General features: G+C 62.0%; 14 protein-coding genes across 14 annotated transcripts; 7 read left to right on the forward strand and 7 right to left on the reverse strand.

Annotated features, from left to right (window-relative positions):
- Positions 1 to 44: 44 nt before the first annotated feature.
- Positions 45 to 1,457, forward strand: RHTO_03434 (uncharacterized protein; the record flags this gene model as incomplete). Its single annotated transcript, XM_016417105.1, has 3 exons — positions 45 to 1,035; positions 1,200 to 1,322; positions 1,405 to 1,457. The coding sequence occupies 3 exons, from the start codon at positions 45 to 47 to the stop codon at positions 1,455 to 1,457; spliced, it is 1,167 nt and encodes a 388-aa protein (XP_016271634.1).
- A 130-nt stretch (positions 1,458 to 1,587) lies between these two features.
- On the reverse strand, positions 1,588 to 3,581 carry RHTO_03435 (preprotein translocase subunit YidC; the record flags this gene model as incomplete). Its single annotated transcript, XM_016417106.1, has 4 exons — positions 1,588 to 2,142; positions 2,201 to 2,311; positions 2,373 to 3,330; positions 3,418 to 3,581. The coding sequence occupies 4 exons, from the start codon at positions 3,579 to 3,581 to the stop codon at positions 1,588 to 1,590; spliced, it is 1,788 nt and encodes a 595-aa protein (XP_016271635.1).
- A 318-nt stretch (positions 3,582 to 3,899) lies between these two features.
- RHTO_03436 (arp2/3 complex 16 kDa subunit) lies at positions 3,900 to 4,835 on the forward strand (the record flags this gene model as incomplete). Its single annotated transcript, XM_016417107.1, has 4 exons — positions 3,900 to 4,166; positions 4,300 to 4,392; positions 4,495 to 4,578; positions 4,773 to 4,835. The coding sequence occupies 4 exons, from the start codon at positions 3,900 to 3,902 to the stop codon at positions 4,833 to 4,835; spliced, it is 507 nt and encodes a 168-aa protein (XP_016271636.1).
- A 372-nt stretch (positions 4,836 to 5,207) lies between these two features.
- RHTO_03437 (uncharacterized protein) lies at positions 5,208 to 6,966 on the forward strand (the record flags this gene model as incomplete). The annotated part of the gene is made up of 3 exons (XM_016417108.1): positions 5,208 to 5,337; positions 5,400 to 5,517; positions 5,592 to 6,966. 3 exons carry the CDS (start codon positions 5,208 to 5,210, stop codon positions 6,964 to 6,966), a joined length of 1,623 nt encoding a protein of 540 aa, XP_016271637.1.
- Positions 6,967 to 7,245: 279 nt separating this feature from the next.
- Positions 7,246 to 7,863, reverse strand: RHTO_03438 (uncharacterized protein; the record flags this gene model as incomplete). Its single annotated transcript, XM_016417109.1, has 5 exons — positions 7,246 to 7,302; positions 7,368 to 7,433; positions 7,495 to 7,575; positions 7,642 to 7,773; positions 7,852 to 7,863. 5 exons carry the CDS (start codon positions 7,861 to 7,863, stop codon positions 7,246 to 7,248), a joined length of 348 nt encoding a protein of 115 aa, XP_016271638.1.
- A 244-nt stretch (positions 7,864 to 8,107) lies between these two features.
- On the reverse strand, positions 8,108 to 10,198 carry RHTO_03439 (alpha 1,2-mannosyltransferase, glycosyltransferase family 15 protein; the record flags this gene model as incomplete). Its single annotated transcript, XM_016417110.1, has 11 exons — positions 8,108 to 8,162; positions 8,287 to 8,385; positions 8,505 to 8,571; positions 8,635 to 8,741; positions 8,816 to 8,912; positions 9,003 to 9,055; positions 9,116 to 9,182; positions 9,280 to 9,296; positions 9,353 to 9,659; positions 9,737 to 9,827; positions 9,935 to 10,198. 11 exons carry the CDS (start codon positions 10,196 to 10,198, stop codon positions 8,108 to 8,110), a joined length of 1,224 nt encoding a protein of 407 aa, XP_016271639.1.
- Positions 10,199 to 10,540: 342 nt separating this feature from the next.
- On the reverse strand, positions 10,541 to 12,031 carry RHTO_03440 (tetrahydrofolylpolyglutamate synthase; the record flags this gene model as incomplete). The annotated part of the gene is made up of 1 exon (XM_016417111.1): positions 10,541 to 12,031. One exon carries the CDS (start codon positions 12,029 to 12,031, stop codon positions 10,541 to 10,543), a length of 1,491 nt encoding a protein of 496 aa, XP_016271640.1.
- Positions 12,032 to 12,787: 756 nt separating this feature from the next.
- RHTO_03441 (Major Facilitator Superfamily protein) lies at positions 12,788 to 15,148 on the forward strand (the record flags this gene model as incomplete). Its single annotated transcript, XM_016417112.1, has 13 exons — positions 12,788 to 12,940; positions 13,006 to 13,152; positions 13,225 to 13,238; positions 13,304 to 13,424; positions 13,483 to 13,604; positions 13,668 to 13,881; positions 13,942 to 14,123; positions 14,183 to 14,219; positions 14,281 to 14,355; positions 14,414 to 14,570; positions 14,658 to 14,756; positions 14,816 to 14,916; positions 14,975 to 15,148. The coding sequence occupies 13 exons, from the start codon at positions 12,788 to 12,790 to the stop codon at positions 15,146 to 15,148; spliced, it is 1,596 nt and encodes a 531-aa protein (XP_016271641.1).
- Positions 15,149 to 15,330: 182 nt separating this feature from the next.
- On the reverse strand, positions 15,331 to 16,391 carry RHTO_03442 (helix-loop-helix dna-binding domain containing protein; the record flags this gene model as incomplete). The annotated part of the gene is made up of 2 exons (XM_016417113.1): positions 15,331 to 15,792; positions 15,876 to 16,391. The coding sequence occupies 2 exons, from the start codon at positions 16,389 to 16,391 to the stop codon at positions 15,331 to 15,333; spliced, it is 978 nt and encodes a 325-aa protein (XP_016271642.1).
- Positions 16,392 to 16,719: 328 nt separating this feature from the next.
- On the forward strand, positions 16,720 to 19,280 carry RHTO_03443 (MFS transporter, sucrose transport protein; the record flags this gene model as incomplete). The annotated part of the gene is made up of 7 exons (XM_016417114.1): positions 16,720 to 17,045; positions 17,113 to 17,216; positions 17,318 to 17,580; positions 17,666 to 18,017; positions 18,099 to 18,144; positions 18,209 to 18,566; positions 18,654 to 19,280. 7 exons carry the CDS (start codon positions 16,720 to 16,722, stop codon positions 19,278 to 19,280), a joined length of 2,076 nt encoding a protein of 691 aa, XP_016271643.1.
- Positions 19,281 to 19,474: 194 nt separating this feature from the next.
- RHTO_03444 (gluconate 5-dehydrogenase) lies at positions 19,475 to 20,764 on the reverse strand (the record flags this gene model as incomplete). The annotated part of the gene is made up of 6 exons (XM_016417115.1): positions 19,475 to 19,524; positions 19,593 to 19,668; positions 19,748 to 19,912; positions 20,034 to 20,118; positions 20,180 to 20,517; positions 20,576 to 20,764. 6 exons carry the CDS (start codon positions 20,762 to 20,764, stop codon positions 19,475 to 19,477), a joined length of 903 nt encoding a protein of 300 aa, XP_016271644.1.
- A 613-nt stretch (positions 20,765 to 21,377) lies between these two features.
- On the reverse strand, positions 21,378 to 23,078 carry RHTO_03445 (low affinity iron permease, Fet4; the record flags this gene model as incomplete). Its single annotated transcript, XM_016417116.1, has 1 exon — positions 21,378 to 23,078. The coding sequence occupies one exon, from the start codon at positions 23,076 to 23,078 to the stop codon at positions 21,378 to 21,380; it is 1,701 nt and encodes a 566-aa protein (XP_016271645.1).
- Positions 23,079 to 23,592: 514 nt separating this feature from the next.
- RHTO_03446 (uncharacterized protein) lies at positions 23,593 to 24,111 on the forward strand (the record flags this gene model as incomplete). Its single annotated transcript, XM_016417117.1, has 1 exon — positions 23,593 to 24,111. One exon carries the CDS (start codon positions 23,593 to 23,595, stop codon positions 24,109 to 24,111), a length of 519 nt encoding a protein of 172 aa, XP_016271646.1.
- A 654-nt stretch (positions 24,112 to 24,765) lies between these two features.
- On the forward strand, positions 24,766 to 26,132 carry RHTO_03447 (uncharacterized protein; the record flags this gene model as incomplete). Its single annotated transcript, XM_016417118.1, has 5 exons — positions 24,766 to 24,818; positions 24,927 to 24,999; positions 25,092 to 25,133; positions 25,204 to 25,922; positions 25,979 to 26,132. The coding sequence occupies 5 exons, from the start codon at positions 24,766 to 24,768 to the stop codon at positions 26,130 to 26,132; spliced, it is 1,041 nt and encodes a 346-aa protein (XP_016271647.1).
- Between the last annotated feature and the right edge of the window lie 970 nt (positions 26,133 to 27,102).

Genomic DNA, 27,102 nt, shown 5'->3' on the forward strand with positions numbered 1-27,102 from the left:
CCCTCGCCCTCTTCTTCCTCCCCAGCTCGCTCACACGGCGCGTAATGGCGTACGGCGCGTCAAAGAAGAACAAGAAACAGGCTGCGAAGAAGGCTGCCGAGCCGGCCAAGGCGCCTGCTGCGGCGGCTGGCACGCAGGAGGACGACGATGAGATGCCACCTCTCGAAGAGGTCGTGGACGCGACGCCCAAATCGAGCACTGGAGGCGCGAAAGCGGACGACGGAGACGACTCGGACGCGAGCATGCCGCCGTTGACGGATGAAGCCGGCCCGCCTCCCTCTTTGCGCAACCCCGACTTCTCGCACGGCAAGACCGAGTCCCGCCTGTTCAACTTTGATGCGTTCGAGGGTATCGAGGGAGCGTACAAGCATCTGGGAATGGATCCGAGGCTCAGCGATCAGGCTGTCAGGGTCCAGGCGGACAAGATCATGGCGGGAGAAGTCCGTCTCGCCTTCGGTTCCTTCAGCCTTTCGTCGCTGATCCACCTCTTCCACCGCTCGCAGCGCGCATCGGATCGCGGCGGAAAAGACACGTCGTCTCGCCTCGCCGCCCTCCTCGTTATAGTCTGCTCGCGCGTCCCTTCGCTCCAAGCCGTCCAAACTCCCTCGACACTAAACACTCTCGCCCGCACTCTGCGTCTCCTTTACCTTTCCGAAGCGCAGCTCCATCTCACCGACATTCGCCTTCCCCTCCCGCCTGGCGCTGTCGTCCCCTCCGACGTGGACATCCGCTGCGACGACATCGCCCTTACGCAACTCTCCGACGAACGTCTCGCACACGATCGCACGAGGGACCGTCTCCGTCAGTCGCAGCTTCAAGTCGAGAAGGCGACTTCTGCGACGTCGGCGGCGAAGAGCAAGGCGGACAAGGCGGAAGGCGAAGCGAAAAGTCTGAGGAAAGAGTTGGGACAGGTCAAGAGCGAGATGGCTGAGTTCAAGGTCGAAATCAAGGAGGGGTATGCGGCGAAAGAGAAGGTCGAGAAGGAGCGCGATGAGCTGAAGGACGAGGTTGAACGGCTGAAGAAGGAGGTCCAAGGTGAGCGAGCACGGAAAGGACGAGCCTGTCTCCCGAATCATGCTGATGCTTCGGGACACTCGACGTTTCGGCTCTTGCTCCTCGCCAGACGCGAAGACCCGCCCGCCCCGTACGCAGTTCTCCCGTCCCTCCTCTCCTTATACTGAGTTTCCCCGGTGCCGCAGCCTCGCCCGCTCCTTCGCTCGTCTCGTCCATCTCGTCCGACAAGAAAGACTTTGTCATCCAACGCCTGTCCAAGCAAGTCCAGGAGCTCACGAAGCAGGTCAAGCAGAAGAACGACGAGAATCGTGAGTTTGCGCAGACGCATTTTCCGCTCGGACGTCTTACTTGAGACGTTGTGCTGATGTGAAGCTCTGGCGCTTGACGCAGTCAAGCTCATGCTGCAGCTCGGCGGGATGGGCCTCGATGATGCGGCAGTGTAGGGCAGACCTTGCGAACCTGTGCATACCCAAGTCTCTCTCCAACGAGGCACGCAAAAGGAATTCGCGAAAGCTAAGGTTACAACCCGAGTGGTGGCTCGTACAAGTCTGCTCCGCCGGTTGTTCTATCCGCTCACTCAGTCTTCACAACCCTCGCCGCCCTCGACGCGGCGATCCTCCTCCGCTTCTCCCTCTCAAAGTCGCGCACGCTCGACGGGACAGCCTTCGTCTCAGCCTTGACGACCGGCTCGGCCTTGACCAGCGGCTCCTTGGGGAGCTTGGGAGCGGAAGGCGCAGCGGCCTTGCGCACAACGTCCGCCGCCAAATCCGCCGCGATCGTCTGCGTCGACTCCGACAGCGGCTTCGCAAGCGGCTTGCGGCCGCCCGCTGCAGCGACCGGGGACGCGGGAGCCTGATTGCGCTGCTCCTGCGCGCGCTTGAACCGCGCCTGCATCTCAGTCGCCTTCTGCGCCTCGGCTGCTGTCTCGTTCACCTTCTCCTTGATTGACGAGCCGAACGTCTTGAACGCCTCGGCGAAAGAGGGCTCCTTGACGTAGTTCTTGTCGCCGGGTTGGGGCTTCGGAGGGGGGATGGGGATGCCCAGCGCGGTACGGACGGCGGGGAGCTTGAGGAGAGTGGTCTGGGTGAGGGAGATGAAGTTGTTGGTCGTCCAGTAGAGGAGAAGAGCCTGCGCGCACATGGACGGGTCAGGAAGTGATTTAGGCAAGAGATTCGGGCAAACTCACGGCAGGGAAGTAGGCGATGACGGGGAGCGAGACAACCATGAGGGCGCGGAAGATCGTCTTCATGTTGCGCGTCATGGTCGTCTGAACCGTCGTCGAGCCGTCGATGCCCGTCTGCAGAAAGGTGTCTGTCAGCACAGGTGAAACTAGGCGCAGGGAAGCCGAACGAACGCACCTCGAGCGTAAGGAGCGTCAAGGCGGTACTCGTGACGGGCAGGATGTAGTACGGGTCCGACTTGGTGAGATCCGGCACCCAGCCGAAGCCCTCAGTCGTCAAGCTCAAGAGACCCGAGTTGGCGAGCCCCCGGATCCCGAAGAACATGCACATGAAGACTGCCGCCTGGCAGAGCGGGAAGATGAAGTTGGCGATGGGGTTGACGCCGTGTTCGCGCATGAGGGACTGCGTCTCGAACTGCGCAATCTGCATCTGCTGGAGGTCGCCCGCTGCCTTGGCCGCCTTGAGCTTCTCCATGCCCTTGAGGAGCTGGGGCTGGATGATCGCCATCTTTGCCGTGTTGCGTTGCGAGCGGACGAGGAAGGGGAAGAGGAGGAAGCGGAGGCCGAGGGTGACGACGGGGATAAGGACGGCCCACTGGAGGCCTGGGTGACCGAGGAGAGGGAACGACTCGTGAAGGTGGAGGAACATGGATTGGAGGCGCATGATCGGGTGCGGTCCCCACGAGCCGGCGAGAGAGGCGAGGTCGAGCGTGCCGGTCGCGATGCCGTCGTAGTAGTTCGAGGTGAGAGTCGGGTCGGCCATGGGTCCGGTCGGGTTCAGCAGAGTCGCGAAGTCGTTGGCGGGGACGGAGACACTGTCGACTACCGGTTGGGATGACGCGACAGGTTCAGGCGGAGGAGCAGTCGCCGCGAGACTCGCTTCCTCCGACACTGCTGCTGAAGTCGCCTCACCCGCCGCGTTCGGCAACGGCTCCGCCTTCTTCACCTCTCCACCCCAGAGACTGCTGAATACTGATGCGCGGGCGGGCGTAGAGCTAGCGAAGGTGCGGTGGAAGGGAGGGAGCGATCGAGGACGGGCGAAGAGGGAGGAGGTCGAGGACGAGGCGAAGAGAAGAGCTGGGGACCGCGCTGCTTGTCGTGCGAGCGTGTTGAGCGGGGTATGTTGCCGTGCTGGGCTGTCGCGGGTCCATCAAGCGAGTGTGAGCGAGTTGTACGCGTTCGCAGAAAGTCGGCGAGAGATGGAGAGCGAGGGGGAAACTCACGCAGCGAGCGCGACCCGCAGTGCGCGGGCTGGGTTGCAGTGCGCCATCGGAGCTGACTGGCACGCACGCCCTCTGTTCAGCCGGTGAACGCGGGTGAAAACGAGCGCAAGTCGCGGAGTCGAGGAAGTTGGCGATGAGAAGACCGTCGGCGCTACTTTGCTCATGCGGGTCCAGCGAGGGTACGGCTGGACTCGCAGGGTATCGTTTTATTAGCACCCACGCCAGTACGATAGCTCTGGAGCTACTTGGAGCGGTGTAATGGGTTGAATATAACTGGTTGTATTGACTGGATTACAATCGTCACCAGTGCCGCTTCATCCTCGTCGCTTCATTACTCCTCGCTGTTCGAGGGTCGCTCCCCCGCCAGACGCTTTTTCTGAGCCTCTTAAAGCCTTCCACGCTAGCCAGACCGCCTCCCGCTCGCTGCCACCGCTGAACAACCCCCACTACTCGGTCACTCGTCCTCCTCATCTCGCTCAGCCATGTCCGCCTCGACCGCCGCCCTGTCGGGGACAAACTTCCGCCGAATCGACATCGACCAATACGACGAAGACCGCGTCGACCCCTCGTCGCTGTACCACCCCGACCCGCGCGGACCCGCACAGGCGCTCGCGGGCGCTCAGGAGAAGGACAGGACTGTCAGGGGACTGTTGCAGAGGGGCGATGTGGGGAGTGCACTGAAGGAGGTGCTCAGGGAGGGAGAGTGGCCGTACGGGGAGGACAGCGTGCCAGAGACGAAGCAGGCAAAGGTACGTTTGGCGCTTCTTCCAGGTGTTCGACAACTGGGGAACTCGCTGGCGGGCTTGTTCGGCGCAGACTGGACCATAGTCGCTGCCCCCTTGGCGAAGGATCCCTTTGAGACGCTGACGCTCCACTCGGCAGGCAACCGCCCTCGCGACCGTCCTCTCGATCCTCAACTCGACCCGATCAACCGACATCCCCACGCTGGTGCAGCAACTCGACCCCTCAGAACAGGTGCGGGCGCGCTCCTCTGCCTGTTGCTATACCCGATCGAGCTAAAGCCGTGGGTAAAGCTGAAAGGCGAGCGTTTGTTGCTGACTCTCACTTGTCGCGCAGGTCACGCTCATGAAGTACTTGTACAAGGCGATGGAGAACCTGGGGGACACGAGTGGGAACGTTGTCCTCGGGTGGCACGAAAAGGTGCGTTGCGGCGTCCTTTCGTTCGCTAGCAAACATCGCATCAGCCGCCTGGACAACAGGCAACACCTGCCGGCTGTTTTCCTCACTGCCAGTGGGGAAGTAGTCCGGCTAGACCTGTCATGCCTGGTCAGACAGCGCACTGACAAGACTCCCTGTCTCTTCTCTGCTCTTCTGTCGCCGCCGCCCCCGCACAGCTTACCGAAGTAGCCGGCATCGGCTGCATCGTCCGCGTCATGTCGGACCGACGGAGGGTGTAGGCGCATCACGGACACACGGTTGGGCGGGATCGTAGACGCGCTCTCGTGCGAGGTGGATGGGGAGAATGGACAGTCTGCTTTCTCGTTTGCGGCCTGACGGGCTCCTTTCGTGAGAGCGGGATGTGCACCGCACCGGATGCTTCGTCGGTCCGCGAGAAGAGATCGCTGTCGTGCACCACGCTGTCCCCAAACTGGTCCCGTTCGCTCTTCCTCCTCGTCCGCTACGTTTCGCTGTCTGGCTTCGTCTCGTGCTGCTCTCGCTCGGCTTGCACCTGATCAGTTGCTCTGCGACAGTCACCGCCGTCCGCACGTCTCTCTCGCCTCTCCCTTTCTCTCTCCCCACCTTCATCGCACACCGAACGAACACTTCCCATGCCAACCTGGACAGCCCTGGCCTTCGCGCTCGTCGCCTCCATCATCCAGAACGTCTTCGGAGCACCACTCTTGCTCCTCCAGCGGTCTTACGGAACGCCGGGGAGCGTGCTAGGGACGGTTCTATCTCGTGCGTTCGGTTGCCTCCTTCTCTCGAGATGAGTAGGCTGATTGGTTTGCGGGTGGGATTAGTGCTGAGAACGCCGTTCCCGAAAGCTGCGGTGCTTGTCGGGCTGCTTGGGACGGTGGTCAGGACGGGGCTCTTGCTTGAAGGTTTCGCGGCGGATAAAGCGGGAGAGTTCGTCAATGCGTGCGTCCCACAATCTCCCAAAGTAACCTGGCACGTCGTACAAGCTGATCACAACTGGATGCGCCGGCTCGCAGCGCCCTTCGATCCTCCCCCTCCTCGTCCTCCTCAAACTCCTCCATGAATCCCTCCCACCTTCTCCACCTCGAATCCATCTCGTACCCTCTAACCCTCTCAACACTCCTCGACTCGGCCCTCGCACTCCCAGTCCAACAACCCGACGCGCCGCCTTTTCCTGCTCACGAAGTGCGCGAATGGGAAGAGGCCAGTGAGGTGTTGAGGGGGAAGATGGAGCGGGGGATGGAAGAAGTCGCGAAAGGGTGGCTGGACGTGTTGGAGTACCTTCCCCCTCCTCCTCTCGGCGAAGAAGCCGACAGCGTCGAGGGAGAGAGGGAACGAAGGACGACTTACCTCTCCGCCGTCCTCTCCGATCTCGAAGCCGTCAATTCTCGCCGGCCGACGAGGTTCCTCTATGTCTCGGAGACGTCTTTCACGAATGCGATTCTGGAGCGCGAGGAGCAGCGGCTGCTGGAGGAGGAGAGGGTGGAGAGGGAGAAGAAGGACAGGGAGTTTGAGGAGTGGGTCGAATCGATCATGGGTGTTGCGACTGCGCAGAAGGACGGTACAGCTGCGGAGGGAGAGGAGGCGGCGGAGAAGCGGAGGGCAATGCTCGACCAGCCGATGGGAAACGGAGGGGAGACGTTCCGCCAGGCTTTGAGGACGCAGTGGGACGCGATGTACGATTCGTCGAAGGGCGGGGTGTTGGGGAACGTCGCGAGGGAGTGGGAGAACATCGCGGCGAAGTACGGCGACAAGAACGACGAGGACGCTGGAGCGGACTTGCCTGAGCCCGTGCAGATAATGGCCGCCCACCACCTCCGTTCGCAGCTTACCGCGACACTTGACCTGCTTCGTCCTCGCGACTCGCGCTTCGGCTATAGCCAGAAGGAGGAAGACGAGATCCTTCCTCCCTCGATGCGAGGGATGTCAGAGGAGTACATGCACGTCTTCCAGCGCGCCGTCGTGATCGACCAACGAGCTCGGCGATGGGCCGACGCCGTCCTCGACGCGCTCGTCCCTTCTTCGCGTCTCCCTCCGCCTGTCGAACCTCAACACCTCACCTTCAAATCCCGCATCCACATCCTCCGCTCTTCTCCCCTTCCCTCGTTCTTCAAATCCCTGAACGAGCTATTCAACCTCCCCTCCGACCCAGCACACTGGCGCCCGCAACTCTCGAAACACCACCTCGCGAACGCTTTGTTCTCCCTCGAAACGAGGGCGTTGCAGGGTAGTGTTGGGGAGGAGGCGAGGGGTGGGTGTAGTGCGGTGTTGAGGGAGAGGGAGAGGCGGAGGGTTGGAGAGAGCGGGAGGAGGTGGGTGCAGGAACGGTTGGAGGAGATGAAGCGCGAGGAGGCTGAGAAGAGGGTGGAGACTGCGAGGGATGAGTTGTAGACGGACTTGAAGCGGGCGCTGGTCGCTCGCTTGCTATTGAGCTGGTCTCTCAGCTCGATGCACGTCGAACAGCGCGAGGTGAAGCGGAATCTGAATCGAATAACAGGGCAAAGCGCTCCCGAGCGAGAGGCGGAGAACTAGGACGAGGCTAGAAGGCTAGGCGACGGGTCAAGGTGGTAGGAGGCGGGATATCGTAAATAGTCTGTCGTAGGAGAGTCTCGAGGAGAAGGAGTATCGGGCGAGGCGAGAGTCCGTTTCTTGAGGAGGCGAAGGGCCCGGTTACATGAGCATGTCGCAGCACGCCTCTTCAGCGCAGCAGCACAAGCATGCACCGGCCTACAAAAGGTCACGAAGGAGTCAGTACAGGCTCATACGGACGGATCGAAGGAACGAGGACGCACCAAGCAAGCACAGCATCCTGCTCCCGCTCCCGGCCCGCTGTTCTTCTGCGGCTGCTGGACGTAGACCTGTACCATCTCAGAGTCAGTTTCATTCGCATGCACGGTCGTCAAGCGAGCGAAGACGCACTTGCTGCGGAGGCATTTGCTGAGGGTACTGCTGTTGACCGTAGCCGCCGTACGCCTGCGGCGGAGCTTGGGGAGGGTAGTACTGGGTGCGACAACATCACAGTCAGCGCCGCAGGACTTCCCGAACATCGCGAGCGTTGGTACTCACTCCACCCTGAGGAGGTCCACCGTACCCTCCGCCTCCGTACTGAGGCTGCTGCGGCCCGTGTCCCCATCCACGCTCGCCACCCTGCGGCGGTCCACCCTGCTGTCCGCCGTACCCCTGGGGCTGGAAGAACTCCTGCGCGCGAGCCGGGGAGGTGAGTGGCTATTTACGTATGGTGTGCGCTCGCGCTTCGAGTGGGAGGGAGGCGCGCACCTTTGCTGCCATTGAGAGACTGGGTAGAATGTGTGTGAGACGGTAAAGCGGCGGCGAGAGCGATGTGAGCGAGTCGTCAATGGTCAAGGGAAGAAGGCGCGGTGAAGGAGTGGTCAGTCAACCTCTCGCGATGCACGGTCCGGACGAGTGCAATAGTGTCTGTGCTTGCGAGAACGGGGAGGGTATCGTGCGAGAAACGAGCGAGCGGGGTATCGAGATACATGGACGTCCAACATGGTCCTCCTTCACTTCCCGTTCACTGCGTCTTCCAGTCCGGGTTCAGCTCCTTCCACCGCGGTGTGCACGAGTACCTGCGCACGAGAAGCAAGCGAGTACGAAGCGAGAGAACGAAGAGGGAGGAGGGGGAGGACGGAATCACCGTCAGTTGCGCTCAACGCTGAGCGAGAAGCGGAGAGGAGACTGAGCGAGACGCACCAGTGGTCCTCGAAATTGTTTGCGTCGTTGGGATTACAGCTACAGAGCCTAGGCTGATCCTTGGGACAGTGCTGGAACGGCTCGTGGCGATAGCCGACGCTGTGAGCGAACGTCGAATCTCGTCAATTCCTTAGTTTCGGGGGTCGACACCGGAAGCATGCGAGCAGAGGAGGGAACGCCTAGCCACGGGAAGCATGCGAGGGGAGAACGGAACGCACTCGTTGAAGTAGTGCACCTCCTCAGGCTTGAGGAACAGCGCCGCCGCTATCGAATGCACGGGCGCGTCTGCCCGGGGCAATTCGAGACTCAACGATCTGATACTCGGCTAGGGAAGTCAGCGGGACGCACCTCCCCACCGCTCGTACGAGAACCCTCCCGCCCGATCCAAGTGCTCGAAATACTTTTCGTAAGCCTCGCTTCGAAGCCAGTTGAGGTCGGCAATCTCGAAGTTGGACCTGTTCTCGAAGGGGTCAGCAAGTGCAGGAAGAGGGAGGGGGAAGAGGGAGAAAGAAGGGCAAGCAAAACGGACCAGAAGTGGCAGCGGTTGTAGGTCTCGCCGTCATCGTTGCTGATCCATTTCATGTTGTTCGGCTTGGCGAGGTAGTGTGGATTCTTGTTGATGAACTCTGTACAACGGCCGGAACGATGAGTGAGGAGACTCGTTCAAGAAGGAAGTGACGCGAGCTCCGTCTCTGCCAGCCAGAAGAGCGCCGCACCTTTCGTAGTCTGCCAAAGCGTCTCAATCGTCTCCTTGTACTCGTACAGCGAGCTGCGCATGAGGCGTGATCAGTCGAAGCGAGGCCAGCGAAAAGGTGAAACGCCGACGCACACGACCCAGCCGTACTTCTTCTTCTTCTCCTGCATCAGCCAGAAGGGGTCGTTCTCGAAGTCGCAGTCTGCGCGATAGCTGAGTCAGCACCGAAGTGCGGGAACGGAGGAGCAAGGCGCGACAGGATTGGCGAAAGGTCGGCGAGAAGGAGAGGCGCAACGCACAGAATTTGACATTCGGGCTGCACGGAATAAAGCGTCAGCCCGTGTAGCAGTACGAGGGAGGCGAGCGACCCACTCGAGCCGCCAGTAGTAGTCGTAGTCCTTCAGAAGCGGATGCTTATGTACAAAGCCCGAGAAGAACCTGCACATCCTGCGATAAATCTTGTTCCCGCCATAGATCACATGCTGCTCCTCCATCTTCTTCCTCGCCTCCGCAGCCCGCTCTTCGTCGATCCATTCGGGCTCGAGCCAGTGTTCCTTCGGGACTCGGCCGTAGGTGCAGGGGCCGGATGCGACGCCAGATGTGTGCCGCTTGAACTCGTCAGAGAAGGGCTCGTCGTTCAGGAAGACGTAGGGGTAGTTGTGGCGGCGGTTGAAGCGGTCTGCGGTCGAAGAAAGAGGTCAGCCCGAGCAAGTCCAGCTTCGAAGGTCAAGATCGGCAGAGGCGAAGCCAACGCACCTTCGATCGCTTTCACGGATGTGAGGACATCCCAAACGTCGCTATTACGGGCGAGAAGGACAAAGGCGGCGTTTGCGCGAGTTGCGTTCGTCTGCGCAGCGGGAGGAGGAATCCCACGACGAGGTCAGCTTCTCCAGCGCCTCCGCCGCTTCCTGTCTGTTGAAGCTCGACAATACAGCGCCTCCTGACGAAACTCACCGAAGCGCCGTCGCCCTCCCACTCTTGCACTCCTCCCGTCTTCGCAGCTCCACCACCAACCCGACTCGCCTGACCCCCTCTCCAAACGACCGGCATGCCATCCGAGCTCAGTCCCAACTTCGATCTAAGCGACTCTATGGAGGCATGTCGGGCGTAGGTGTCGCTCGTGTGGAGGGTGACGAGGTGGATCAGGAGGACGAGGGAGAGGGCGCCGGTGATGAGGAATTTGAGTGGTGGGAGGCGTAGGTCCACTCGGGTGGTCATGTTGGTCTCGTCAAGATGGCGTGCGACTCAGCCAGTGAGTACGCAGCGTGCGGACGACAGCGAAGGTTCGCTCGATGAGGAGGTCTCCCTTGGACAGCACGCTCGATCTCGCCAAAGGATTCGCTGAAGCTGCGCAGAGTGTCTAATATGTGCTTTGGGTGCAGGCCCGCCATCTCCCTTGGCTTCCGCTGCGTCACTCTTGCTCTGCACCCGATCCTCCAACTTCATCAGTCTCCGACCGACTTGGCTTCTCTGAACGATGAGGGGCAGGAAGAATGCCTTGGACATGTTTGAGATAGAAGCATGACAGGCTCGAGCGCGCCGCTTCCGCCGGCAAACCCTCTACGAATTCTCCCCGGCCTGCTGTCTTCGCCGCAACGTCCGCATCGCGTCCGCGACGAGATACAGACTGCCCGCAACGACGACCGACCCCTCACCGGGCACCCGATCCTCCACTAGCCGTAGTGCCGCCTCCGCGTCAGGCGCCTCCTCAACCTGAACCGCTGCTATCCGCTTGACTGCCGCAGCGAGCTCGGAAGCCGGTGTTGACCGCACCCACTCCATGCCGATGGGCGTAGAGAAGCCGCAGCAGACGACTCGCAATCTGCGTTCGTGCGCCGCGAGCGCCCGCAAGAGAGGCCTGACGACGTCTGCCGGATCGCGCGGTGCCGAGAGCGCAAAGACGAGTGTCGAGGGTCGGAGAGCTGGAGGAAGTGAGGCGAGGTACGAAGCGAGGAGGGCGGCCGAAGAAGGGTTGTGTGCGCCGTCGAGCAGCAGAGGGACTTGGTGGCCTGAAGAGGTGTTGTAGGTCTCCCAGCTTAGTCGGCCGGGCCATCGAGTCGCTTCGACGCCCGTGCGGATCGAGTCGTCGGTGATATGCGAGAGAGACGGCAGGAGGGAGAGCGTGCGCGGGTGGGTGCGGAGGAGCTGGGCGGCGAGGACGGCGGTAGCAGAATTCTGGAGCTGGTAGGAGCCGGGTAAGGGTAGTCGGGCAGTGACAGACGCGGATGTAGCCGGTGAAGGCGACTCGAGAGGCGGAACGACGGAAGTCGCTTTGAGCGGGATGGCGGCGAACGGTGGTGGAGGGAAGGTCAAGGATACCGCTTCCCGAGATGCGCCTGCCTCGCCATCTGCAACAATAACTGCCTCCCCAGCCTGCCACACCCGCGCACCTCGTTCCGCCGCGACTCGCTTCACCGCTTCAGTCGCCTCCTGGTGCGCCTGCACGCTCAACACGACGTCTCCGCCTTCCCGCGTGATGCCAGCCTTGACCGTCGCAATCTCGCCGACCGTGTCTCCAAGGAACTTCTGGTGATCCAGCTCGACTGCCGTGACGACCGACAAGAGCGTCTTTTCCGCCGGCACGACGTTCGTCGCGTCTTCGCTCCCGCCCATACCGACTTCAACCACTGCAACGTCCAATGGCGGCCTTGCCCGCGCGAATAGCGAGAACGCAGTCGCTGTTAGGACCTCGAAGCTGGTCGCACCGACTCCTTCACGCTCACTGACCCGCTCAACTTCCTTCTTCGCCTCCAAGAACAGTCCCTCATCGACTGGCCCTCCATGTAGTTGTATGCAGTCCCACTCGTCGACAAGATGCGGGCTGTTGAATCGTCCGACAGCGAGTTTGCTGTGCGAGAGGATAGACGATAGGTACGCCGAGACGGAGCCTTTGCCGTTCGTACCGGCGATGTGAACGACGGGTGTTGCAAGGTGAGGAGAGCGCAGAAGGTACAGCAGGCGGTGGATGCGGGTCAGACCGAGCGAGATGCCGGGCATCGAGGTCGAGGGGGGTGTGGTTGTAAAGTCGTGCTGGTCGGTGGGCGAGCTCATGGGTGCTCTGTGGGAGTCACGCAAGTCAGTCTGCATTGCCTTTGCCCATCCTCTCAGCCGCTCTTCGTGAGGAGGGAAAGGCAGTTCGGGACGAGGGTGCCAAACCCAGTCTCGCCGCAGGGCTGGGAATACGAGGGCTCGTGTAGACTCACTTTCAAGGCTCAGAAATGCATACGCCTGCCCACAAGCCCCGACAGGCTTTCGTCGCTGACTTGACGCCGTTCAGAGTCGTTAACTGATGAAGACGAATCCTCCAAGCAGGCGGCGTCGAGGCGGTCTGAAAGGACGGCGATGCTCCTTGAGCAAGTCCACCAGAGCGCCGAACTCACTCGAAAGCCAGGTCAGCAGGTGACGGCGAGGTTGCCAGATGTCAAGATGCGCAGCTTCTCCTTGCGCTCCTCGACTTCACTGGCTCACCGCTTCTCACGCTTGCTGGACGATAGAGGTGCTTGATACCCTCAGGCGGTCTTGCACGCGCGAAGGACCCGACATCGGTGCCCCCCTCCCTCCGCCTCGCCTCCTCGCCCGGAACCCTCACTCCGCTGCCGGCTCGCCAAACTCGCTCGTCGCGCCGCAAGCGGGTTCTTCGTCGATAGGGAGACAATGGCAACCGCGTCCGGGAGCGACAGCACCAGCACGTCTGGCACCTTTGCTGCACCCGACCGACCGGCCGAGTTGCGCGGCGAAAGAGGAGGAGGGCGAGAACAGGGATTGAAGGGCTCGCTGGACACGGAAGTACCCGTAGAGGGGCCAGAGATGGCACAAGCGCCGCTGTCCGCCGAATCCGCCGAGACAAAGGGAGCGGGACCGCCAGAGATGGAGGGAGAGGCGGAACATGCCTGGCCCGAGATGAGCACGACTCGGCAGGTCCTGCTGGTCCTCACCATGACGATGTGTATGATGCTGAACGTGCGTCCATTCCGCTTGACGCTGGGTCGCGAGGAACCCGCTCACCTCTCTTCTCTCGCCCGCAGATCATGCAAGTCCAGTCCGTCCAGCTCGCCCTTCCGACTCTCGGCGCGGACCTGAATATCCAGACGACGAACCTCCAGTGGCTGATCTCCTCGTACTCGGTCGCGTTCGGAGGATTGCTTCTGCTGTTCGGGCGGTTAGCGGATATTGTGCGTCCTGCAGCTCGCTGCTACGCACTCCTTTCGTAATCAACGGCTGACTGGAAACGACAACGCGCACAGTATGGTCACAAGAAGTGAGGTCGACCCGTCCCCTCAGCTCGTCGTCCCTCCCTGACCCCCTTGCTCTCTCCTCCCGCAGGGTATTCATCGGCGGCATGATCTGGTTCGTCATCTGGTCGATCGCATGCGGCTTCGCCCAGAACGAAGTCTCGATCGACTTCTTCCGAGCGATGCAAGGCGCAGCACTCGGTGCTGCGATCGTGCGTGCCGTCTCTCGCTTGATGAGCGAGTACTCTACTGACGGCCCTGTCAACACAGCCTTCTGCGCTCGGCATCCTCGGCTCGTCGTTCCCCCCTGGACAGCGGAAGACGACAGCATTTGCGCTCTTCTCGGCTGGTGCGCCAATGGGCGGCAGTCTCGGTGCTGTTATCGGCGGAGTGTGCGTCCAATCGCCCTCGATCTCATGTGCTGATCTATGGCGTTGACGCACTGCATTGCACAGCCTGACGGAGTACGCCGCCATCACCTGGCGCGCCGTCTTCTTCGTCTCGACGGGTATCGGCGCTCTGATTGGCATCGCGGCGCTCTTCCTCGTCCCGCCCGATCACGCGAAAGACAAGAGCTTGACGGTCGATTGGATCGGCGGTGCTCTCATTACGAGCGCCGTGACGTTGTTGACGTTTGCACTGGCGGACGGAGAGGGCGCGCCGAACGGGGTGCGTCTCGACCCTTTTCCGGTTGTGAGTCGGGCCAACCTGACCCGCCTTGGCTCGCAGTGGCGCACGCCCTACATCCCCACTCTCCTCGCCGTCTCGATCATCCTCTTCGTCGTCTTCTGGTACTACGAGCGCCACCTCGAGTTCCGCACGCCCCATCCGCCTCTCATGCGCACGTCGATCTGGTTCAAGGGCAGGTTTGCGATCGTGCAGCTCATCGGAGCGCTAGGTTGGAGCTGCTTGTGAGTTGACGACTCGGGATGCGAAGGTTCAGGTCGCTGACCGTTGTTGCGGCATGCAGCGCGAGCTACATGTTCTTCTGCTCTCTCACCTTCCAGGTGCGCTTGGTTATTCTCTCATGAGAAGCGGACCCGCGACTGACCTTCGACCGCTCCGCAGGACTACATGCGTCTCGAGCCGGTCCTCGCGACCGTCCGCTTCCTTCCCTCCAGCATCACCGGCCTTATCCTCAATGTCCGTCCTGCCCCTCTTCTTACGCTCGTCCTGCCATCGCTGATCCATCCGGACGCAGCTCATCGTCGCCCTCCTCGCCTCTCGCGTGCCGGCGCACATCCTCATCACAATCGGCTGCCTCGGCACCGGTCTTGCGCCGCTTTTGTTCGCGGTGCAGAACTATGACGATACGTACTGGCAGTGGCAGTTCCCGGCAATGATCCTGAGCGTCTTCGGTGCGTCGCGCTTCTCCGCTGTTGGCCTTTGGCTCGCCGTTGTAGAGTCGAGCTGACTGGCTTTGGCGCCTTCTTGCGATCTCACAGGTGCCGACTTCATCTTTGCGTGCGGCATCTTGTACGTCTCGCACGTTGCTGGGCACGGACACCAAGCCCTCGCGGGCAGTCTCTTCAACATGTCGACTCGTGCGTCCCCTCCCCTCTCTTCTTCTTCGCCTCAAGAGTTGACGAGTCGAGACGAGCAGAGATTGGAACGGGTATCGGGCTGGCTATCAACACGATCGTCCAGGACAAGGTCACCGCCCGCGCGACTCGCGACTTGGGGATGGTTTACGACCCAAACGCCGTGCGTCCTCTCCTCGTCGCCTTCTCGCTCCCCCTGCTCACGAGAAACTGGTTCGCAGCGCAACACTCCCCTCGAAGCGATCCACAAGGGCCTCAACGCCGCATTCTACACCTGCTCAGGCTTTGCGTTCCTCGCGACGCTTATTAGCGCGACGTGTCTCTACGGGATTGGGAAGGTTGGGCATCGGGAGAAGAAGGGCGTGCGGGAGGAGGACGAGAAGGAGGAGGTATAGATTGAGGGCTGTCAGGGTTAGACGGGTCTCGTCTATTTGTGCTTGCATCGGGACATCTGTATTTGCGCTCGAGTGACGAGGGAAAGCGTGGATTGCGAGGATAGTACGACAAAGACGGACGAAGCGAGACAGACTACAAGCGGCGTTCCCAACCATGACAAGCGACGTCCTCCTAGACCGACTCACGCGCCCTCCGTCGCGCCGTTCTCCTGCGCCTTCCCTTGCGCACTCTCTCCATCCTCGACCCTCGCGCGCTTCTTGTCCCTCCCAGCTTCACTGCTCTCCCCGCTCGGCTCGCCCCTCAACCGCTTCACCTCCGCCTCGGCCAGTTCCGCCCTCTTCCTCCACCCCTCCCTCTCACCCTCAACCTCCCTCACCCTCTGCTCCATCAACAACTTCTCCAGCGTCCACTTCTCGATGATCCGCTGCTCGGACGCCTTGAGTTGGAGGATGTAGGACTGCGTGAGGCTGAGGATCGTCGATTTGTTGGTGGTTTCTTTGGGAGGCTTGGAGGTGGATTTGGAGGTAGAGGCGGATGTGTCGGAGGGAGAGGCGGATTGCGTGAGGAGTTCTGAGGGGAGGAGGGCGGCGAGGTTCGTGATGCCTTGATTGATCGTTTCGCGTCGCTTGCGCTCGACTTCTTTCTGCGGGCGTCCAGCGAGAACGAAAGAAGCGCATCAGCACCGTGTATGGACGAGACTTGAGCAGGCGAACGCGGTGGACGCACATGATTGTCCTTCCTGCTCCGCTCCCAGTCCTCCTCCTTCATCTGCAACCGCTCGTCGCTTTTCCCCCTTCCTCTACTCTTCGCGCCGGCTCCCGCTCCTGCAGACGCTCCTCCCGCGCTCGCTGCAGTAGCCTTCCCCTTGCCCTTCGCGTCGGAAATCGAGGCGGCCGTGGTAAGGGGCGGGAGGGGAGGGGGGACAGGCAGGGGCAGAGGGTTGAGCAGCGGGTCGATAGAGCTTGATCCGGTAGTCGTCGTCGTCTGAGGCGATCCAACCGGGATCCCCTCCAGGGCCGTCGAAGTCGACGCCTGAGGCTGTTGCGGAGGAGGAGTCGCCGACTGTGCCCCCTGCGGGTGCTGCGACATCTCGGCCAAGATTTGCGAAATCTGCTGATCGTCTTCGCGGGTTGCTGGGCCTCGCTGGGTCGTTGTGCGAGCGTGAGAGGCGGGTGTTTGTGAGGAAGCGGCGAGGGCGGTTGAGCGGTCCCGCGCGGCCGTGCGGGTCCAGGTGCCGGGCATCGTTGGCTTCAGGCGAGTCGCGAGAGTCGTTCTGTCGTCTCAACGAGTCACAGCGAGAGTTTGAGCGGGACAAGTCGAAAGGAGAGGAGCCAACACGTGACCCGCTGGAACTGATGAGGAGGGTTGGCGGTCTTCACCTCGCTCGCTGGCTTCTATCGGCTCAGACAGGCTGCTGACAGGCTCACTGGCATTGTACGACCCACGCCGACCCACCAAACTTTGTCCCGCCTCATCTCGTCCCCTCCTCATTACCTCATCGCTCTCGCTCGTCTCGACCGACTACACGCACTCCAAGGCTTTGAGACGGACTGTTACGAACGTGCCAACTATGCCACCGTCGCCTCGCACTCCGCCAGCCCCTTCCACTCCGCCAGGCCAGCCCCACACGACCTACCAGTCCTTCGCAGACCTCTCGCCCTCCTCTCCGCCTCCCCACCCGAGTGGCTCGCCTGGGACGCGGTCGAACCGGCGACGGAGCTTCCGAGCGCTAGGACGGGGTGCAGGGGGTGGGGATGGGCGAGACGAGCGGGATCCAGACGGGAAAGACAGCGTCGGGAAGGACGAGTCCGAGGAGGGCGAGTGGACGACTTGGCGGCTCAATACGCTCACAGTGGGCATACTGGGAGCGCAATTAGCCTGGACAGTAGAGATGGCGTGCGTGTCGTCCCTATCCCCCTACTCGACCTCGCGATCAGCGTTAACACGGGACCCGCTCGCGCAGCTACGGCACGCCTTACCTTCTTGGTCTGGGCTTGTCGAAGGAGGCGACTAGTTTGGTGTGGATGGCGGGACCGCTGAGCGGGCTGATCGTCCAGCCAGTCGTCGGTGAGCCATGCATTCCCCCCTTGCGTTCCTTGCGAGAGTAGCGCTGTACTCGCACAGCCTGCTTTTGAGACGACATCGTCTGACTGATACCCATGCAACAGGCGCCCTCTCCGACTCCTCCCCCGGCGGCTTCCGCCGGCGCTTCTACATCGTCCTCTCGACCCTCCTCATCATCCTCTCGACCATCGTCATCGCCTACGCGCGCGAACTTGCCTCTCTACTCTGCTCGTCATCGATTTTTGGCGGTGTAGGCGACTGGGACCCGCAGCGGAAGGAGAGGGAGAGGTTGGTCGCCATTGCGGCGGGGGTGTTGGGGTTCTACGTCCTCGATTTCAGCTTGAATGGGCTGCAGGCTTCGTTGCGGGTGCGTCGCGCTCTCTCAACGTTTCAGCTCCGCCTGCCTTTCGCGAGGAGATCGCTGAATACGTTTTGAGCGCTTCTCCGCACAGGCCCTCGCACTCGACCTCTCCCCCCTCTCGCTCCAATCCCTCTCAACCGCCTGGCTCGGCCGCCACACCCATATCGGCAACATCCTCGGCTACCTCTTCGGCTATCTCGACCTCGGCCACTCGCCACTCCTCTCGTGGCTCGGGGACGGCCAGTTCCGCAAACTCAGCGCGATCAGTTTGGTTGTGCTTGCGGGGACGGTGGGCGTGACTTGTTGGTGCTCGGAGGAGAAGGAGCGGAAGGGAGAGGAGGAGAACGGGAAGGAGGGAGTGTGGAGCAAGGTGGTGGACGTTGTCAGGGACGTGAGGGATAATGTGAGGGAGCTGCCGATGCCGGTCAGGAGGGTGTGCTACGGTGCGTTTGACCGGACAAACTCAGTCGTCTTACCTTTCCTCGCTGAGCTGACGCGGTTGGCGTGTGTCGTGCTCCGCACAGTCCAATTCTTCGCGTGGACTGGATGGTTCCCCTTCTTGTTCTACAGGTGCGCTGGCCAGTCCTCAAGCCAGTGTCGCCTACTAACACGACCTTCCCATGCCGCCTGTCAGCACCACCTACGTCTCCGAGACACTCTACGCCTCACTCCCGCCCTCGACTCCACCTCCCTCGTCCGACTCGGCAACCCGGCTAGGCTCGCTCGCCCTCCTCCTCTATGCGCTCGTCTCCCTCCTGACGGGCACCCTCCTCCCCTTCCTCACCTCCCTCTGCACGACCTACCCCTCTCTCCCCTCGCGCCTCCCTCGCTGGGCTCGAATCGCCCTCTCAAACCTCAGCCCGCGCGGGTGCTGGGTCGCTGGGCTTGTTTGGTTTGCAGTGGTCATGGAAGGGACGTTCTTTGTGAAGGGAACGAAGGGCGCAATGGCGGTTGTGGCGCTGGCGGGCGTGCCGTGGGCTATCAACTGTTGGGTGCGTCCAAGCGAGCGTCGTCTCTCTGCGCTGTCTTTGTGGTGTTCATTCAGCGACTGACGGAAACGCGTCGGCTCGTATGCACAGGTCCCCTTCGCGCTCGTCATGGAATGCATCCGCGAATTGGAAGACTCGCCTCCTCCCTCTCCTTCGTCCTCCACCGCCTCTACTCCTCCGCCCTCGTCTCCAACTCAGGCCTCTCCTCGCGCGCCGCCGCGTCTACGCGACCGCCCTCCGTTCCGCGCCACGACCCTCCGCCATCCTTCTTACCACGGCCTGCCCTCTTCCTCCCCTCACCGCACTCCCTCTTCTCCCTCTCACCCCTCTCACCAGCCCGACTCGCGCACGCCCCTCCTCTCTCACCCGACAGACGACCCCCAACCTCGCCGCAAGCAACCAGCAGGCGGCACGATCCTCGGCCTGCACAACCTCTCGATCGTCGTCCCTCAATTCTTCGTCGCGCTCGTCTCGGCTCTCATCTTCCGTCTCACGGCTCACTCGCCTTCTTCTGAAGCAGGAGCGGGAGGAGGGGAAGGGGAGAGTGTGGTTTGGGTTCTGAGGTTCGGCGGGTTGGCGAGTTTGGTGGGTGCGGGTGTGTGCGCGTGGGTTGTCAAGGAGTCGGGGAGCGAGAGGGCGTATAGTGAGTGGGTTAGGAGTGGGCGGCGGAGGATGGATGGGGACGAGGATGAGGACGTCGGAGAGGGGAGCGTGTAGACCGTTCGCAACGAGGCTCGTGTATCATCACACCTCCCGATCGCTTACTCGCGTGTGCCCACTCGAGACCGAAGAGAAGTCGATAGAAAACCCAATTGTGGCTTTTTACAGGTATGTACGCTTCTCCATCGCCCTTTTCCCGCCGAAGGGTATGCTAGATCCCCGACCAAAACCCGCCTCGACAATCCCTCCGTTTACCAGCAAAGGTAGCCGCCGTCGACGTAAGCCGACGAGCCAGTCTGGTCTGTTCATCGCAAAGATGGGCGCGTCAATTGGGCTGGATGACGGGGGTAGCTGTGGGGTGAGACGTACAGGAGCTGAGGTTCGAGAGGAAGAAGACCACTTGGCCGGCCTGCTCGTAGGGCTTCGAGAAGCGGCCGAGAGGGACCTGCGAAGCGGGAGAACGAAAAACAACACCGTCAGCCTACCGCTCCAAATGTCCTCCTCGAGCGAAAGGGCCAACGCACCTCCTTGCACTGGTTCGAGCGCAAGTTGGCATCCATGTGCATGGTCTGGTCCGTCTCGATGAATCCGGGGCAGACGTTGTTGACGCGGATCTTGTGAGGAGCCCATTCGGCGGCGAGGCCGCGCGTGAGGTTCGAGACGGCGCCCTTGGACGAGTTGTAGAAGACCTGCAGGGTATGCGGGTGTTAGTGCGTGCTCGCTGGTAAGCCTATGTAGCGTGGGCGCAGTTAAAGAGACGCTGAAGCCTCGAGACTGTTCCGAACGCATGGCCGGAGAGGAGCAACGCACCTGGGTGATGGGCGAGTTGATGATCGTGTCGCTCATCGACGAGATTACAACGATGGAACCAGCCTGCTTGCGGGGAATCCAGAGGCTGCGCGCGGCGAGTCCAGTCAGGTTCCGCCAGAAAGGAGACGAGGGACGGGGCGACGCACGCAGCGGCGGCCTGAGCCGTGTTGAAGACACCGAGGACGTTGACACCAAAGACCTTGTTGAAGTCGTCGGCAGTCAACTCGAGCGCAGGCTTGACGACCGAGATACCCGAGTTTGCGACGACGCCCTGGATCTCGCCGAGGTCCTTCTCGACCTGCGCAAACGTCGACTTGACCTTGTCTGCATCCGAGACGTTGCACTGGTACGCCTTGATCGTCTGGCTCCACTTCTTCGAGAGGCGCGAGGCGACTTCGTCGGCGTCCTTGGCCGAGTTGTAGATGATGGCGACCGTCGCGTTCGCCTGCGCGAGCGCCTCGGTGATGCCGACGCCGAGACCACGCTGCGTACGAGCCTGTCAGTCCGCAGAACGAGCGAAAGAGAGAGCGGGAAAGCCAAACGAACGTTTCCGCCGGTAACGACGTAGACCTGCGGGATCGCGCGACATCGTCAGCCATATCGCTCCCGCTGCCAGAACTGGAGTGTAGACTCGCCTTCTTCTCAAAGTCGATGGTGAAGCCCTTGGGGTTGGGCTGGGCGAAGAAGTCGGCCGGCGCGGGCTCCTGCGAGACGATCTTGGTGGTCGACATGGCTGGTTGTTCTGCAATCTCTCTCTGCATCAGCTGGGTATTCGTGCGAGCGAGTGAGAAGGCTGCACGCACTGGATTGAGCTGGTGGGCGGGTGAAAAGGGTTCGGGGTCGGGTTGCGAAGGGTGAGCAGTGGGGGAACGAGCAGGCTGCGGGCGAGTTGGACAGCGTGCGTGAGCGGGTGTGTGCTGTGCGTGTTAAGCTGAGCATTCCCTCGTGCGCACCTTGTCAAGCTGTGAAGAGAGAAGGAGAAAGAGAGCGAAGAGCGGTCGCGCCGAGGCTGACCTTGGACCCGTTTTCGAGCCGCGTCACCGCTAAGTTCCCCGCATATCCGCTCACTTTGTATTCGAGTTGTATTCAGCATTACAAGACTCACCGAACGAGCGTGCTGGGGCACCAAGCGGGTCGTGTGCATGCGTCGTCAGCGGATGTGAGCAGGACAGGCTGGATGACTGCAGTACACCGACCCGCGTTCTTTTCACGCCGAGCGAGGAACGGAGTTAGCGAGGAGCGTCGAGCTGGTGCGATTTCGTCTACGGGGCAAGTCTACGGCGAGTCATGGCGGGTGAAGAGGAGAGGGGGTAAGGGTTTGCGAAGGTCGTCCGTGCGGACGTCCTAGACGTCGAGCTTGTCCGCCTCCGCCTTGACGTTGACCACAGGCTCGGACTTGCCAACGAGGACCGGGCGGAAGCCGACGCTTGTCCCAACTCCGTACCGCTCGACATGGCGAGTCCACGCGAGCAACACGGCCCTGCGCTCAAACACGACGCTCAAGTCACACCTCGTCTTGGCGTCGTTCTCGTTGTGACCCTGGATGACCATGAGCATCATGAATGACTCGATGATCGACGGCGGGACGTTGCAGAGCAGTTGGCCTGTCAGCGACCATTTGAGCGCTGAGGCGGCGACGACGAGGCCGGCGATGACGACGACGCCGAGCAGGACTGCGTACTCGTGAGAGCAGAGCCAGCCCACTCGGAGACTCGCGCGGAGGGTGAGGCGGTCGACGGTGGCGAGGAGGCGGGAGAGCGTGCTGCGCTTGGGCGGGTCGGCGGAGGACGACGAGTCGAGCGTAGCGGTGGGCGGCACGAGCGCCTGGCACGCGAGGTCGGTCTCGGCGAGTCGAGCGAGTTCCGCGCCCTCGCGAGCCTGGAACTGCGCCGACATGTGCCTCATCACGAACCCGTCGTTCATGCCGACCAGCCCGGCGTACGTCCCGATCAGCAACCACCACGTCGCGTTGAACTTGAAGGCCGGTCCGGCGGCGGCCCAGGCGACGACGACTATGAGGAGGAACGCGACGCCGACAAGCGAGCCAATGAACTCGGCGTAGTAGTTGATCGCGCGCTGGAGGCGGCTGATGCGAGGAGCCGGCACGACGACGGTCGAGTGAGGTCGAGAGTCGCCCGTCAGGCGCCGCAAAACCCGCTCGAGCTCCTCGTCCGTCTCGCGGATCTTGTCGAGGCACGCCGCGACGTGGTCTCCGTGGCGTTCGCGGACGCAGCACAGGAACGCAAAGACGAAGAGCATGAGCGCCGACGACGAGCTGTTCATGTAGAGCTGCCACTGGTTCGACCACTTTTGCGACGGGCCAAAGGCGAGCCAGACGGCGATGCCGATCCAGAAGAGGACGAGCGTGACGAGGTGGCCTGCGATGTCGGAGAGTCGCTTGGCGCAGCGCCCGACCCAGCTGTCCTCGGGAAGCGAGACATCGATCGTGACCGTCTCCTCGCGCGGCGGACCGGCGGGCGTGTACGAGCCTTCTTCTTCGACGACGACGGCGTTCTGACTCGCCAACTCGCGCAGCATGGCCTCGATCGACTGCCCGCGCGAACGAAGGACAGCCGTGACGACCAGCACGCTGTCGTGCGCCGCGAGTTGCTGCCTGACGAGGAACGAGTCGAGGATGTAGGTCAACACGGCCTGGATGTCCGAGATCAAGACGTTCCAGTTCGTGTTGTGCCCGTAGCCCGCGACGCCGAGGACTGCCCAGGCGACGAGGCCCGACGAGATGAAGAGGAAGAAGGGGAGCGAGCCGGACCAGTGGACGATCGTGTCGAGGTAGCGGTCGAGGCGGCTCCGAGGGGCGACGATCCCGTCGACGACTTTGACGGACGAGTCGGTTGGCGAGGTCGCGAGGTCGTCGTGCGACGCGGCGACCTTTTCGTCCGACTTGAGCAGGTCGAGACTCGAGTCGTCGCGCGGGATCGCCTTCTCCGCCGCGATGTCTCCAGCTGGGAGGACCGACGGCGCAGAGACGACGAGCGCAGGGCGGGAGCCGGGCGAGGCGAGGATAGTAATGAAACGGCGGAACATCTGCGCGAGGGACGAGGTCAGTCCCGCGTTTCGTGAGATGTGCTAGGCGACGCACTGTGCTTCAAGCGAGTAGACTTAGCCCATTAGGTGACGGTGGGAGCGAGTCGATCACGGCTGGAGGAACCGCAGGGGTGCGGGAGGCGAGGAGGAGAGCGGGAGGGCGGGCGAGATGCGCGAGAGGGGCCTGCGGTTCTGCAGCGAGAGAGCGTGTGCGTCTTGTGCGGTTGAGGCGTTGACCATGGGTTGGAGCGAGAAGGAGAGAGAGAGCGAGAGCAGGCTTTTTCTGAGCGTCGTCGTCGTCGAGCGGATTTCGCCCTTCGCAGCGAGCGAGCAGATGCGCCCAAATTTGAAGTTCGCCAACTTCGATCGCCTGTCCAATCCCAGCGCGTGCATTCCGTAGCATGGGCGCGTGTAAAGCGAGCACTGCTGCGTGTGCCAATCCGAAGAGGAGAGCACACTCGTCAACGAGGAGGAGGAGGTCGTCGGTCGTCCACCACGACCCAGCACACGCAAGATGGCACCAGCAGCTCCACCACCACCCCGCTCGAGCGCTCCAAAGCCAGCCACAGCCACTCGTGACGCCCCTACTCCCCCTCTCACCGCCGTCCTCCCGACCCCTCCGTTGTCACGGCCCGGCACACCGCTCGGCGGACGCCCAGGCAAACCAGCGCCGACTCTGTCTGTCCCTGCGCTGATGAACGACATCGGTGTCTTGCTTGCGTCGACGGGCGTGTTGGAGGGCGAGGAGTTCAGGCCGGACCCGCCGGCGGAGGAGGCGTATGCACCTCGACGGGCGCTCGAGGCGGCCGACGTGCTGGACAGGCTGAGGAAGGGGGAGTTGAGCAGGGACGACCTCGATAGGAACACGGCTGTGCGGCTGGCGGAGGAATGGACGGGCGAGATGGATCGCTTGTTGAAGAGGGCTGAGGAGGAGGCGGACGTCGCGGCCAAGGGCGTCGCTGGGAAGGACAAGCGTGTCCAGCGAGTGCAGGAGTGGGCGTCAGACGTCAAAAAGGGCCTTGTCGCGGCGTGAGGCGGCGGTTGCTCTGCTCCAGATGGTGCTTTCGTCCTGTTGCGCGGTGACTAGGTGCGTCTGCAGTCGCGCTGCTCTCTTCAGATGGTCCCAATGACAGAGCTTGACAGACGCAGTGTCGCAACCCTCGATCAGCGAGGATGTCGTGCACATTCGATGCCTCGACTTCACCTCGACTCCCTCCTTCCCCGTCCCTGCTGCCGGCACTTCGATTCAATCGTCTCCGCGTCACCCGCAAGAACCTACCACACACTCTCTACCTTGCGACGTCTTCCAAGCCCGCCTCTCGCCCAATCTGCCCGCTCAAACCTCGCATCTTCGCCTCCCTTTCCGTCGCATCGTCCCTTTCACGTTGTTGTCGTACTTATTGCATCGACGAGCAGTCAACTTCCAAATGCAAGTCTCTCGATGCCACTCCACCGCTATCGTGCTGTGCTCGTTCATTGCTTCCGCACGCCGCGATCCTCTCACTTCAACCGCTCACCTCATCCCTCGCACTTGGCTCTGACACGCTCGTGAAAGCTTGCTTGAGGCTGAGTACGCTTCTCGTGCGCTGTCAGACCGCCCCGAGCTTTCGACACTCGACTCCCACCCCACCTCGCCCCTCATCAACGAACCCTCCCGTTCTCGCCTCTCATCGCACGACAGACGCCGATGCTTCCGCAGGACATGTCGATAGCCTGTATGCGGACGTACAAACTCGAAGAGTACGTCTCCAGCTCGCTGCTCGCGGATAAGGAGGGGGCTGTGCCAACTCCTCTCGCTTGCCTGCTGCATCCCGTCGAGCCTCGTAGCTGACACAGTATACTTCGCAGGAACGAAGCGCTCGAGGGACGGCAGGTCGTCAGCGTGTCCGATGAGGCGAGCGGGAGGACTATCTGGACGAACGTGCGTTTTGGGACGGTTGTCCTGCTGCTTGCGCGTTTCCTCCAGACCAAGAGGGAGTATGCGAGCTCAGCGCATACCGACTTGTCGCGCAGACCCGCGAACTTGTCGGCGACGTGATCGTCTCAACCGTCTTCGTTCGTTCCGCTCAATGTTTCCTCTCGTACACTCACCGCACGATATGCTGACGAGTCTTTGCGCGTACAGGACTCGCTACACAACCCACGCTGGAGCGTCCACCGCCCAACTCGAGGCTGGTACCTCCGTCTCCGCCGTGTTTCCCTCCCTCCCTCCTCCTCTGAATCCGACAAGCCTCCGCTTCCTCATCCAGATGACGCCCGCCTGATCGAGCTCCGAGCCGTCAAGCGCTCGAAGCGTACTCGACCCGAACGAAGCGGCATCGAACTCGACTTCCGCACCGACACCCTCTCCTTCCCCTCTTCCGCCTCTTCGTCCTCCTCCTTCGACGCCCAACAAACTCGCGACGAAACCCGACTTGACATGTCACCTACCGTCGAGCTTTCCTTCCCCACAGCTCGTGCGACGAGCGCGACTTCCACGTCTCCGACTCGACATCGCAAACGACCTTCGTCTGTCTCTGCTAGCCCGGTGGATCCGCACTCCTCCATGTCGGCCAATCCTGAGCCGGAAGATCCAGTGGAACGGCCGGTCAGACAGCGGGTGATGTCGACTTTTCGCGTTCGGCCTCTTGCACGACCGCGAGCAGGCGGAGTGAGCGCGCTGTTTAGACGAGTCAAGAGCTTGGTTTGGGAGGACGAGCCGCGAGGATTTGAGTGTGTGTGGTGGAGCTCGGTTGCGAGGCAGGACGGTGCGGAGAAGGCGAGCGAGGTGGAGGAGGGAGAGGGGCTGGACGAGGTGGAAGAGGCGGAGCGAGTGGTCCTGCGCTTCGTCGAGCAGCCTACTTCGTGCGTCCTGCTCTCCTTTTTCTCTGCAAGCTGCGCTGACCACTCGTCTGGGGCAGCTTTCTCCACCCCCGACTCTCCGGCTCACTCTCCCTCTCCCCCTCGCTCATCGACGCCTCAACCCTCGAACCGAGTTTCTGGGTCACCCTCGCGTTTGCGGTGTGTGAGTGTGAGGAGGAGCGCGAGGGGTGGGAGGCGGCGAGGGAGGGATGAGGCGTTTACTGGCGGAAGAGGAGGTTGGGGTGGGAAATGCAGGTCGTTTCTCGAGCACTGGACCGCCGAAGGCTGAGCGCTGCCTTGCTCTCTCCTCGACGACTGATGAGTTCCAATGACGGTGGCGGACACGCTTTGCAGCTCTTCGCAGAACCGCCTTTGACCGGGACTTGACCAGCGCTCGAGACGCTGCGCTCCACCTGCTCCGGCCTCTCTCCCCGCCGCGACCACACCATAAGATGCTCGACATGTCCACGAAGTCTCCGCACGCTCGTTCGGGCGCACCCGCTTCCTCCGACTTGCTCCTCCTCCTCGCAGGACGGAGTTCAACCGACTTTCCTCTGTTCGGCTCGGCTCGCCTCAAACGCTCTCCCGGCTCGCTTCTTTTCTGTGCGGATCTGAGCTCTAGGTCTGGATCGATCAGCGTAAGTCACGTTAGAACGGAGTGGATGCGCTCATCTCGTTGCGAAAGCCGGTGGCGGGACCGAGGATGCCGTCGCCAAGAGCAACGTCCGCCGGCAATCCTCATTTTAGGAGAGAGCGAGTTAGTTAACCGGAAACAAAAGAAGCAGCACGTCCGCCGGCGACAATGCGGCGGCGGAGCGAAGTCCGCCTGATGACGCGCTCCTTTCGCTGCATCACGCCGCTCTCACGTCTCGCAGGGCTGACGGAAGAGCTCGGGAGACATCAGACGGTGCTTGGGCGGGCCCTGCAACTGCTCGCAAGCCGTGCGAAGGAGCCGCTGCTTTGCCGGCGTCCTCCACTCCGACTCGCACCCTTGCCTGGATTCGCGCTAGCAACGAATTTGGGCGGCGCTCTCCGAGCAAAACGAATCTGGGTGACACGCAACTCACGTGTGTTGGCGGCGGCAGGGGGCCCGTCTGACCGCGCGCGGGGGATACAGGGAGAGGAGGGGCAACGCCTCGATGGCTGAACTGATTCCGGCGGGCGTTCTCCTCGACCTGGCTGC

Source organism: Rhodotorula toruloides (assembly GCF_000320785.1).
Source record: "Rhodotorula toruloides NP11 unplaced genomic scaffold Scaffold20, whole genome shotgun sequence".
Taxonomy (NCBI): domain Eukaryota; kingdom Fungi; phylum Basidiomycota; class Microbotryomycetes; order Sporidiobolales; family Sporidiobolaceae; genus Rhodotorula; species Rhodotorula toruloides.